The sequence below is a fragment of the Nicotiana sylvestris genome, chromosome 11, assembly GCF_000393655.2.
Source record: "Nicotiana sylvestris chromosome 11, ASM39365v2, whole genome shotgun sequence".
Lineage (NCBI taxonomy): Eukaryota > Viridiplantae > Streptophyta > Magnoliopsida > Solanales > Solanaceae > Nicotiana > Nicotiana sylvestris.
Window position 1 is genome coordinate 110,953,128 of NC_091067.1, and position 13,263 is coordinate 110,966,390.

At 36.3% G+C, this 13,263-nt stretch overlaps 2 protein-coding genes across 2 annotated transcripts; one reads left to right on the forward strand and one right to left on the reverse strand.

The window, feature by feature from the left end:
- Positions 1–7,043: 7,043 nt before the first annotated feature.
- LOC104215883 (uncharacterized) lies at positions 7,044–7,985 on the reverse strand. The gene has a single exon (XM_009765815.1). It carries the CDS (start codon positions 7,983–7,985, stop codon positions 7,044–7,046), a length of 942 nt encoding a protein of 313 aa, XP_009764117.1.
- A 1,522-nt stretch (positions 7,986–9,507) lies between these two features.
- LOC104215878 (feruloyl CoA ortho-hydroxylase 1-like) lies at positions 9,508–12,480 on the forward strand. Its single transcript, XM_009765813.2, has 2 exons — positions 9,508–10,105; positions 11,666–12,480. Exons 1-2 carry the CDS (start codon positions 9,606–9,608, stop codon positions 12,237–12,239), a joined length of 1,074 nt encoding a protein of 357 aa, XP_009764115.1. The 5' UTR covers positions 9,508–9,605; the 3' UTR covers positions 12,240–12,480.
- Positions 12,481–13,263: the final 783 nt, after the last annotated feature.

Sequence of the window (13,263 nt, forward strand, 5' to 3'; positions counted from 1 at the left end):
CTTCATAAGAAGAAGGTACACTATCATGACAAACAGTTTGCATAAGTTGCTGACTATCTGGGAGTAAAGAAGTAAGAGAAACATGGTGATGATTTGACAACAAAGCACTAAGAGACAGAGAAGAGTCAGTAGAGATAGGAGGTTTAAGTTTGGAAGGGAGCATACATAATCCTCCAAGTGAACAGGTAATTTATGAGGTCTAGAGGACTTCCTAGTAGCTATAGGAGGACCAATGGGATGAGGAGTAGAAGAAGAAGAAGGTAATGAAATGGAAGAAACGGATGTGCATGGTATGTTGGATGAAGAATGATGGGTTGTAGACTTATTAGGATTGCTACAATGAGAGGGCAATTCATCAACAGAAGGAACACATTGAAATACAGAAGGAAAAGGTGCAGAATCAGGGAAAAGAGCAAAGGGAAACACATTCTCATGAAACATTACATCTCCAGAAATAGAGATTTTCTTGGTGAGTAGACTAAGGACCTTGTACCCTTTTGTTTCATAGGGGTAACCCACAAAAACATGGAGTGTTGCTCTTGGTTCAAATTTGGTTTTGTGAGGCTTAGGAGTCGTAGGGAAACATAAACAACCAAAACTTCTAAGGTAAGAGTAAGTAGGTACTCTTTTATATAGGGAATTCAAAAGGAGTTCTGTTTTTAAGATGGCTAGTAGGTAGTCTATTGATAATGTAGGTGGCAGTTAATATGCATTCTCCCCAATATTTGAGGCGTAGTTCGGATTGGAACAAGAGTGCCCTAGTAGTTTCAAGGAGGTACTTATGTTTCCTTTCAACCACTCATTTCTATTAAGGTGTATAAGGGCATGTTGTTGTGCCCCCTTTTTTCTTGCGAAAATTGGGTTTGTGACATTTGGGAGACAACTTGTTCCCTTTTGGGGAATTGGGTTTGAATTGAAGAGTCGCCACCTAATGATTTAAGTGCACTAGGACACTAAGAAAGGTTTGATTTGAACAACCAGAGATTGGGTAAGGGCTTGAAATTATCTCAAGGGGAAGGTGTTAGACACCCCTCAAGATCCACTAGTGTGGTTCCCGGCCAAGCTATTGTTGTGACTTAAGTGCAAATAACACATAGGCAAATAAAAACTTCAAATAAGAGGAGATTTTCACGTAATGGTTACAAATAAACAAAAGTAAGAAAAAGGAACTAAAAGGAATTGATTTTCTTAAAAAAATGGTTTAAAAAGAGATTTAAAAGAAACAAAGGAAAGGGGAGTCCTAGGTTTATTAATAATATGGATCACCCCACACAACATCCGTAATCACTCCTCAATGAGGGGCTACACGTGATGTTATTGCGTGGTCATCATATCCATATCTACCCTTTCCCACCCCGTTAAGGTATTAAAGTGCGGAATGGTCTTGTTTACTTATTACATGTTATTACCCGCCCCAATCCTATCAGCCCCGGAGGCACTTGGGACTACTAATCCTAGAGGGGGAGGTATTGGGATTATTTGTGGTTTCAAAAGGTAAAATACTAAGGCGACAAACAAAACACATATAACAAGTTTGGGGAAGCATATAAACAAATAAAAGGGCTTAAACAAACCTCCTTTAAACCAAAGAAAGCACATAATGTAGCATGACTTGCATGTACTGTTTAGGGTCTGATTAAAACTTAAATGGTGGAGGTAGATTGATTTATTACATAGTTCAGATAAGAAGCACGAATCAGGCCTGCCTGCTGGTTGTAGTTAATAAAATCTGATTCAGTTTATAAACTGTCCTATGGCTTGCCTGAGTGTTAGACGAAGACCCCTATAGGCATGATATCTACTGATTCCATAAAAGGTAAAATATACTGATTTTGGAAAAGGTTTTCATTTATTGAGGAAAGACGAGTTTTGACAAAAGATCATAAATTCTGCAGACGTTAGACAATGATTTTAGATTTGTAGGCGAGTGAGATGTTTCAGATTTGGTTATTAATTCCTATAAACATGCTTTCTAGGCGTTGTTGATTTTAACCACTTTTACAGACATAGCAAGAGTGCAGAAATCCTATAGGCATGGCATCTAAATGTTGTACTTCGTTTAAGCCTATGAACATGATATCTAGATGCAGTTAGTTATTTAAGCCCTATAAACAGGTTTGCCTAGTGACAGATGCATATGCAGGATTCAGATTTCCAATTAACTATGAGCATGGTATTTATATGAGAGATGCAGAAATTTAACTATAGGCAGGATATCCATATGAATGCAGAATTTCAGAAACCTATAGGCAGGATATCTATATGTTTGCAGAATTCCTTATAGGCATAATATCTACATATGAAAGTGCAGAATTCCTATAGGCAGGATATCTATGTGATATGCAGAGATCAAAAATTCCCTATGAGCAGGATATCTACCCCTTTTACATACATGGTTACCCTTCCCTTTTCACTAACCATCCCCAACCATCCCCAAAAGTTATTACAGTCCAAATAAAATAAAGAAAAATACATCAGAAATTGAAAATTACAACCAAGGAGAGCCTGATTCAGACTTCCTGTCTGAAGTATGAAGTAAACCAACTCCAAAGATCATGTTTCAAAGCCTTTCTCCCACTTGGGTGTGTCAGAGTTCCCTAAGAGTTTCATAAGAACTTCGGGCAGTGCTTACACCCAAATGTATCACCATATTAAGCCAAAGTACAGTGTGGAAGGGACAGCCCTCAGGTGTCCAAGTTCAGTGGGAACTCAAGGTCCCAAGGCAAGGCTCACAAGAAGGGGGCAAAACTTAGGAACTAAGAGAGAGTGCAAGTGCAGAATTCTAAAAGGGGGAAAGGGAAAGGGAAACAGCACACATAGAGATATAAGAAATGGGGAGTTGCAAGAGGTAAAAAGCAGGCTAGTGGGCATAACCTAACAATGGGAGATGTTGGCACACCCATAAGCCTACTGGAACACATTGTTTAGAGGTTAGGATCCCCTAAGAGATCAAGTTCAATCCATAGATAATAACTTATATATTGTCATGTTTTAAACTGTAACTCAAAGCACATAAAGGGAAATAAGGAATAGGGATTCATAGCAGAAACAAGCAAAAGGGAATCAACATGCTAGTTTAAGTATTTAACTCTGCAGAAGTAGTAAAGTAGACATAAATGCAGAAAGCTGTAAGTAAACACATTGTAGGGATGCTGAAATTTGAAATTAGAACATGCCGGTTTCAAAGAAACAAGTAGAGAAAAATGCAGTAGTCTGGTAAAAACCTCAGTGCAGACAAGAAGAGAGAGTTATAGTATGTGAGACTGAGAATTCAAAAGAGATTCTGATGTTGTGAAGTCTAAAGTCTGTGTTTGTGAAAAGGGTCACGCCCTTTATAGTGTAGAAGGCAGGCAAAAATAAGGTAAGCAAATACTTTGAAAATTGATTGTCAATCAATTACACAAGGCTTCCCTTAATTAAGGGATTCAGATTCAAAATGAGTAAAACCATTTAAGGAAAAGAATTGAATAAACACTTTGTGTAAAGCATGCAATTGAGGGCAAATACATAAAGGTTATTGAAGGACAGGGTTTTGTCAGTACATAATTTGTGCAAATAAGGTAAGGGAGTCAATTAACGGCCAGTAAATCACAAGGTCTGAGATTTGGTATGAATGAACCAAGTCAGAAAAGATGAAGAAGGGTTTTACTTAAGTTAAGTAACAGAGGAAATCAGTAAAAGATGGAAAGAAATCAATCAAGCTATATTCAAAAAGAAGTTTGCACTAATTGCAAATTTGAAAACCATTTAGAGGAAAATTCATCATATATAAGGAGCATGTGAGCATGAAAGAAAACTGTCGTGTAAATCAGCAGAAAAAAAGAAGAGTTTAGCAAAAAGTTCAGCATTATATGAAAACAAAGATGTCCAAACTCAGTTTAGAGACTCAATGTCAGTCTGAAAGAGTTAAGGGTTCTAAAATAAAACCCTAGTTCAATCAAACCTCGGCAGAACCCCAAATTCTAGGGTTTTCACCTTGAATCAAGTACAGAGATAAGGAGGCAAGTAGTTGAAACAGGCTCAGAGGTTTCAGAGTTGAAACCTCTTGCATGCTTCTTTAATCAACAGAAACTCATGAGAAAAACATGATAGCAAAGTAACATGCGGAACATAGTAGAAGCACTCAAAAGAAAAACACTGATAGGAACAGTAAAAGAAACATTCTTAAGAGATTTTTCAGAAGAAACTTAAACAGGGCTTAATAGAAGGAAAATAAGGAAACTTAAGAACTTAGCAGGAAAATACAGTAGGAGAAACATGCGGGAACATAGTAGAAGACAAAAAATATAAGAACACAGTAGAAAAGCATATGAGAGCATAGTATGGAAAACATGGTAGAAGAACATAAAAGCATGGAGTATATAAAACTCAGTAAAAGAACATACAAGAACGGGGTGTAAAAACTCAGTAGAAGAACATACAAGGTAGAAGGAAAACATAGAACAAAGTAGAGGCAAATACACACAAAAAAAAGGAAAAGAAAGTCAGAGAAACACTTAAGCATTTTCAGAAAACCCTAGATCGGAAACGAAGCGGTTTTGAAAGTAATTTTTGAAAGAAAAATTAGGGAAATCATTTGAAAACTCAATGAGATAACAAATACACAACGGATCTAAGGAAATCGGAGAAAACCTCGAAGGGTTATGGTTTCTAAAGAACCCTAGAAGTGAGATAGGCTTTGAAAGGTCACCGATCTGAGTCGGAGAGGTCGGAATTAGGCTCAAACCACCATGGTGCGCCGCAGTAAAGCCGGAGATGGCCGTGGAACCTTGAATCGACATAGGTCTGGGTGCAAACCTTCGAGGCCAGGCCTTGAATCTTCAGAGATCAGGCGCGTGGGAGCAAGAGAAGGTGAGTATAAGACTCTCATAGCCTGAGAAGTCATGGATTCCGGTGGGTTTCAAGGTGGAGGTGGTGGTAAGAGGCGGTTAGGGTTTGGGAATGTTCGAGAGAGTTTGAGAGTTTAGAGGCGGCTGGTTAGGTGAACTGATTTAGGGTTAAGGGGTGTTGGTAGATTAAAAAAGGAAAGGAGGGTTTGTGGTCGTTGATCAAAATGATCAACGCCCTGGATCAAAAGGGGAGCTGGGCGGGTTGAATTAAACGGGTCAGGGGTCGGGTAATTTAGAAATAGGTCCGAGTAATTTGAAATTGCAATTGGGTTCAATTGGGGGTTGATTTGGGCTACAATTGAAATGAAATAGAGCTAGTATTTAAATAGCCACTTTTCCCTTATTTGTTTTATAAAAAATAGTAAAATAATTTCTGAAAATAAATTAAAGGTACTAAAATGATTAATAATACATAATTATCAAATTAAAAAATACTTGAGTCAATTTAATAATTATGAAAACAACTAAATCTTAAAATAGGCTAAAATTGCAATTATATGCAATTTAACTTTAAAAATACTAAACAAATTTGTAAAAATATGTAAAAATTATGCCAGATATATTTTAATATAAATATGAGAATACAATAAGTGAATCACCTAAAATGATAATTTTGGGGATAATTATTGGGTTTTTCTTGATAAATTAGGGCAATAAATAGATTTAAAAATCTATAAAAATTAAGAGAAAAAATAGTAAAACCTTGGGACATACTTATATATGCATATACCTGCTATTTTGAAAGTATTTTGCATATAAAAATATATAGGGAAAAATTGGGTATCAACACATGTTTTCTGATGAATAATTCCCTTGGAGTGAAAGAAATGAGTGGACTCGGTGCTAGTAAACTCTAGGCCATTGTGTGACCTAATACACTTGATTTTAGTTTGAAATTGGGTACTAACCATAGACACAAAAGCTTTAATGATCTATAAAGCATTGCTTTTTGAGCTCAAGAGGTGTGTCCAGGTGTACCTACTATAGTCATCCACTAAGGTAATGAAGTATTTAAAGTTGTCATAGGTAGGTTCATGATAAGGTCCTCACAGGTTAACATGTAGGAGATCAAAGATGTTACTAGTGGAGCTAGTTTTCTGAGGAAATGGTAGCCTAGATTGTTTGGCCATGGGGCAAATTGAACAAAGAAAAGGCTGTTTTGATATACCCCTCATCTTCACAAAAGTTACATGTCCCAACCTATTGTGCCATATAAGGTCCACATTGTTTGTATTAAGCAAAACATAATATGAAGTAGAGCACTGAGTTTTATTACAATTGGGAGTATTTACAAGTGAACATGAATGAGTGTGAGTGTGTGAATCATTTACAGGTGAGTGAATGTGAGAACGTAAACTATTTACATCACATGAAGTAGGTAAAATAGTGCAAGAATTCAAAGGAGAAGAATTTGAAAGAGAAACTGAGTTCTTTAGACAGCTAGAGCAGAGGAGAAATAATCCATCTTTGATCTCACTAATCTCTAGAGGCCTCTTCATTGAAAGGGCCTGCAGAAGACATGAAGAGTCAGTGAAGGCAACTAAGCTTTTAAGCTGTGAAGCAAGGCAATGAATAGATATGAGATTATACTTGAAGGAAGGCACATAAAGGACTCTATGCAATACTATCTGAGATGCAAGTGTTACGGTTTCAATTTCTATCATTTTCACTCAATAGCCATTTGTTAGGGTGATTAGCAAAGGATATGAAAGAGTTTTAGTGTGAGATAGTAGGGATTTGTTAAAGGTCATGTGGTTGGATGCTCCGAAATCTAAAATCCAGAGGTTAACACTTGGTGTAAAACATCTACATGATAGCAAACCAAAATCAATAGACAAGACAGAGGCAGAACGAGCAAATATACCTACAAAATTGGCATTTCCATTGGTTACAGTCAGACTGGTGGTGTTCTCTCCTCCACCTCTAATGTGAAATTCTTGTAGTAGATTGAATAGTTGCCTATATTGTTCCTTAGTCAAATTGAGAGGGGAACTCATGTTGTTTTTGTCACTGCATCTTTGAGAGCTCATCCCATCATCCTTAACTGACATGGATTCAACTGGTGCACCATGCACATTGGTAGAAATCCTCTTACCCTTATTGAACGTAGGATTAAAGTTGTTGTTTTGAGGATAACCATGCAACTTAAAGCGCTTATTTGGTATGTCCTAGACGCTTACAGTAATCGCATAATGGACGAGGCTTGCTATTTGGGTGATTCCCAGTTGAATAATTGGTTTTGAAGTTCTCATTTCTAGATGTATTGACATTCAAAGAAGTAGATTCAATTGTAGGCAAGCTGATATTCCTAGAAGTATTGACATTCATAGATGCAGATTCCATCATAAACGAGTTATTTGGTCTGACTTCCCTTTGTTTTTCCTCTTGGGTCAGCAAAGAAAAAGCTTGAGCCACTAATGGTAATGGATTCATCATCAGAATACTACCTCGCACAACTGTATATACCTCATTAAGTCCCATCAAAAATTGAATCAGATGCCTGTCTTGTTCGGCATTATGCATGGACTCTTTGGCTCCACAGGTGCACTGGAAGCTACATTGAGATTTGGCACTCAAATTATTCAATTCTTCCCATAGCCTTTTTATTTTTGTGTAATAACGTGTAACGTCGAGAACTCCTTGATACAAATCATTAATTTCTTTCTGAATTTGGTATAGCTTGGTTCCATTAGTTTGGTCATAACGATCCTCTAATTCTCTCCATAATTTTGCAGCATCATTTGCATATTCTATGCTATTTGCGATATCTTTAGCAAAAGAATTTAAGATCGACAAAGTAACCATGTCGTCACAACGCATCCACTGACGAAGAGATGTAGAATCTGGTTCTGGATGTTTGCACTCACCATTAATGAAGCCTAACTTGTTCTTCACTGAAAGGGAACGAAGAACACTTCTCCTCCAAGATCGATAACCAATACCGTTGAAAGGAGTCGTCACCAATATTGCACCAGGGTTGTCAGAAGGGTGTATGTAAAAGGAACAATTTAGATCTATGTTGGGCTCATAAATAAGGGTAGAAATAGGACTACCTGAGGCGATGCCGGAATCGTCAATTTGATCGAGAATAGCCATGTGAGAGTTAATCTGGGAGAAGAGAAAGAGTCAAAATTGAAAAATTAGTGCAAAATTGAAATTCCTGATTTTGTGATGAAAATCACGATTCAACAAGAATCGAGAAGTAGGATCTCATAAAGCAATGCTCTGATACCATGTCAAGAGGAAGAAGGCACAGAGAACCTCGAGCTCAAGCTTGAGCTCCCGTGGTGAAACTTCATAAGCTTCGAGAGAAAGAGAGAAGTCTGAGAGAAAACAATTTTAGAAATGAACTGTGCAATCTCACTAGTTCAGTAAATGAGTACATATATACACATATGGAGTCCTCCACTTATAACATGTGACAAACTAACTAATTGACAGCTAAGCTAAGCTAACACTAAGGTAAAATACATAACTAAATAAGGTTGGCGCTTCCCCGACCCATGCATAAAGGATTTGTGCACCAGGCTGACCATAGATTAATGGCAAAATACCTTAAACCACCCCTAAACTTGGCTCAGATTATTAGTATCCTCCCCGAACTATGCCCGGTCTTAATTACCCCTCTCAACTTGGCATTTTGAGAGACATTACCCCCTAGACACTGAAGTGGCAAAAAGTGTGGGTGCACTCGCCTGCTACGTGGATTTTTCTGTATATGTGGCATTTTTTTGAAAAATAAAATATATTTTTACAGTTTTAAGAATATTACTTTTTTAGATAATTTTTTTCGAATACAATTTATAATAAAATTTGGATAGAACCACATTATTTAGGCTAAATATTTTTATTTGGCAAAAAACAATAAAGTTTTAGTTAATCTTTTTTTGAATTTGACCTGAAAATAAAGATTTATACAATTGAAATAAATAGTCAATGCATCTAAAAAGTTATAAAAAAAATACATAGACATTGCATCAATACATTCTTTTTATTTTTTCTTTTGATGCAATGAATATTTATTTCAACTGTGTATTTTTACTTTTTTAGGTAAAATCTGTAAAAAATATATATATATATATAAAAAAAATATATTTTTAGAGCACCGTAATTTAGAGCTATATAAAAAATTATAGCCAAAATAATTAATTTCAAACTATATATTTTTTATAACTTTTTAGATGCCTTGACTATTTATTTCAATTGTATAAATCTTTATTTTCAGGTCAAATTCAAAAAAAGATTAACTAAAACTTTATTATTTTTGGCCAAATAAAAATATTTAGCCTAGATAATGTAGTTCTATCTAAGTTTTATTATAAATTATATTCGAAAAACAATTATCTAAAAAAGTAATATTCTTAAAACGATAAAAATATATTTTATTTTTCAAAAAAATGTCACATATATAAAAAAATTCACGTGGCAGTCGAGTACACCCACACTTTTTGCCACATCAGCGTCTAGGAGGTAATGTCTCTCAAAATGCCAAGGTGAGGGGGATAATTAAGACCGGGCATTGTTTGGGGAGGATACTAATAATCTGAGGGAAGTTTAGGGGTGATTTAAGGTATTTTGGCTAGATTAATTTACGGTTTATCTAGTTTTATTAGATTTACTTGAACGACCCTGTCCATAAACGAGATAACTATTTTCTCACTTTCCCCTCCTTTGAGCCTTTTGCTGTCAGCATACCAAAGCGATTTTACCAAATAAATGTCTACTGCAGAAGTCACTAACTCATCAGATCTCATTGATTTTCTAGTAAACAAAGGCAATGGAGTAAAGGGTCTTTCCCAAATTGGTCTCAAGAACGTACCTGAAAAATTCATTCAACCTCAAGAAGAAAGACTAAATTTTACCCAAATAGTGTCCTCAGAATCCATCCCCATCATTGATTTCTCAAATTGTGATGATCCAAAAGTTGCAGAGTCAATATGTGATGCAGCAGAGAAATGGGGTTTCTTTCAGATCATTAATCATGGAATCCCAGTTGAAGTTCTTGAGAATGTATTAGAAGCTGGGCACAAGTTCTTTGAGTTGCCCGTTGAGGAAAGGAGGAAGTATTTGAAAGAGAATTCACCTACTCATACTGTGCAGTTGAAGACCAGCTTTAGTCCTCTGGCTGAGAAGGTTTTGGAGTGGAAAGATTACCTTTTTCATATCTATGATTCTGAGGATGAGAGCAGCACTATGTTGTGGCCTGCTGTTTCCAAGTAAGAGAGAAACATTAACAATTCCTGTTTAAAGTTTCAATCTATCAAGCTCTTTTATTTCTGAATTCTCTGTTTGGTCTAAACTTGGTTAACTGCTAAAAACTTATCCTATTAGACTAAATTCTTGAGTCAGTTTGCACGGATCTCCACCATCCCACGTGGTCTTCTATCTCAATTTACGTGTGTTGGCATATGAGAAGAAATCACCCAGTATTTTTTATCTCCAATTTTACACCTAGTTTATTGACCACTAGCGACACCTTGAATGCAAACTTAATTGGAATGCTCTTTCTTGTATGCAAAGAGTAAATTTAGCATGATATACGGAATTTTGCATCTTGCAATATTATAAACAACTACTGTAATGATAAAAAGAATACGTAGTAAGGAAATGCTAGTACTTATATACTTTTTCTTCACTTGGCATCAATGGCGAAATATTTAAACATTTTTTTAATATTATCTACAGATCTTACTCTATATTATGAGAGTTATGAATTAATGATGTATGACAAACTACAGTGTCTAGACTATAATTTGAAGAATATATTCAAATTTGTGCAAATCATTTGTCAATCCTGTCACCTTTAACATTTGCAGACTTGCTAGCTTTTCAACTTGGTGAATGCCAAGTTTCCAAGTGATAGTGTTTGAGAACTTCTACTAATGCTAGTTAAGATTAAAATAAAACAAAATAAATAGCTCTTTGAAGGCAGAAGAATTCTAACAAAATGCACTTATATCATTGCTAGATAACTTATCCGTATATAATTGATACTAAGTTATTAGATCCCAGCAAAGCTCTCTGGAAATTAGCAAAAGCTGCAAGTTCTATTGTGGCTTAGCCTTCGGAAATACTTATCCGATATCTAAGTAGTGTTGTCTGTTTAAAATGTTGAGAGAACTATTACCACATAGCGAGAGAATTATCAAGTTGCATTTGCTGATCTAGTACCAAGCATAAACAAAATATGCATTTAATTTGCTCTTGCAGATTCTAGTCCGTATAGTGGCTGTATCTAGTCCCTACAAGAAGCCCCTAGACTAGGAAGATCAAACATCTCCTCGGGAATAAGACGTAACTCCTGGTGTTTCTTTTATAATAAAATAAACCATTTCCAATAGGGGCCTAAAGGCCGGAGCCAAAGAGCAAGTGAGGTCTACTCCACACAGCCAGGACTGATGAAAGGCAATGTTGAAGCAGCTCTAGGCATTTCCCTTTCGATGACTAATATGACCACTAGCCTTCCAAACCATTCCCTCAAATAGGACTGCGACCGCCAGTGGCGAAGCCAGGAATTTTTCTTAGGGTGTTCAAACTTGAAAGAAGTAAAAAAAATCTCTGACAAAGGGTGTTCAATATATGTTAAATACCTCTAAAACCTAATATTTTACCTATATACGTAGTGTAATTTTCCAACGAAGGATGGTCAATTGACCACCCTTACCATAGCGTAGCTTCGCCCACGGCGACCGCTCTTAGTTGTTGAGCTCCTTTGCTATTCAATATCACTATCCGTTTAGACCATTTTTGGGGCTAACATCATTTTACTTCTACAGAGACCAGGTTCTGGAGTACATGAAGTGGGCTAAACCTGTTATAGTAAAGCTTCTAGAGGTGCTGCTCAAGGGACTAAATGTGAAGCAGATTGATGAAGCAATGAAGTCTGTTGTAATGGGTACGCTGATTGTTAACCTCATTCACTACCCTACGTGCCCGAACCCTGAGCTCACTGCTGGTGCTGGCCGTCATGCTGATGTCTCTTCAATCACTATGCTCCTACAAGATGATGTTGGTGGCCTTTATGTCCGAGAACCCAAAGGCGATGGCTGGATTCATGTGCCCCCAGTCAAAGGAGCGCTCGTAATCAATATAGGGGATGTCCTTCAGATCATGAGCAACGATAGGTACAAGAGCGTTGAGCATCGCGTGATTGTAAATGCCAATAGGAACAGAGTATCAGTGCCAATATTTGTGAATCCAGCGCCCGATGCAGTTTTTGGTCCTTTGCCACAAGTGCTAGAAAATGGAGAGAAACCGTTGTATAAGCAGGTGATTTATTCAGATTATTTCAATTATTTCTTCAGTAAAGGTCATGAGGGAAAGCAGGCAATTGAATTTGCAAAGCTATGACAATTTGCTGATTCTACCCTCATTGCATCTATGCTTGGACAGTGGAGAATCGATCTAAATAATCTTAAAAGGTGTACTCCCTAAAATTACATCATATAGAAAACCATGCTACCGGCTTAGTTAACTTTGTTTCCCTGGTTGTACACTATTCAAACTATTGTGATAGAACATATGATGGATAGACTCTTTTAGAATGGATTTAAGTTATATATACTAGCATTGTAAAGATTATTTTACACTATCAGTGTACTTTAACATGTTGTAGTATGTTAGTTATCCTTTTTATCAGGTTACCAATTATTATAATCATAGAGATCTACATGTAGAAGAGGAGGAGCCTTGGAGCAACGGTAAAGTTGTCTATATGTCACGGGTTCGAGCAGGAGTGACAAAATAGTTAAAAGAAAATAGTTAACCACTCATATTATCCATTAAAAATGGGTTGGATAATGAACTCTTTAAAAATAGGTCAAATATGGATAAAAAAACCATATTATCCATTTAGAAAAGAATTAACATCCTAATACCCCCTTAAACTATCACGATTTTGTCAGTTTCCTACTTAAACTATTCGGTGTCCCCAAAATCCCCTTGAACTATATTGTTCTTCATATCTAAACTCCTTCATTGCTCATCTGGCATAATATGTGTACACACTCGCTTGGGAGCGGTTGGCGGCTGAAAAAAGCCATCAAAATTGCCCACCTGACGGGATATAATGGCTAATTAGCCTAACCATCTTTCAACTTTGTTTTTGTTTTAAATATTCTCCTTATTTCCTTCATATCCACCATTATTCCTTATTTTTTCGCCTTCCTTTATTATTTTTTCACCCTCTTCATTTTTTCACCGTTTTTCTTCAGTTCTAAATATGGGATCCCTCTGGAAAAATTTCTCCCTCTCTTGTTTCCTTCGAAATAATTTATTTTCTTTCTTTTTTTAGTCTTCTTTCATATCTTTGACACATACCGTTGAAAGAACATCCATTTAAACCTTCTTATTAAACCTACACCTTGTTGTAGAG

What these genes read in the sequence shown, in the direction of transcription:
- LOC104215883 (XM_009765815.1), bottom strand. Translation starts at nt 7,985, where the DNA reads ATGGCTATTCTCGATCAAATTGACGATTCCGGCATCGCCTCAGGTAGT.
- LOC104215878 (XM_009765813.2), top strand. Translation starts at nt 9,606, where the DNA reads ATGTCTACTGCAGAAGTCACTAACTCATCAGATCTCATTGATTTTCTA. An exon ending in TTGTGGCCTGCTGTTTCCAA is followed by an intron (nt 10,106 to 11,665) that starts GTAAGAGAGAAA and finishes TTACTTCTACAG; the next exon opens with AGACCAGGTTCTGGAGTACA.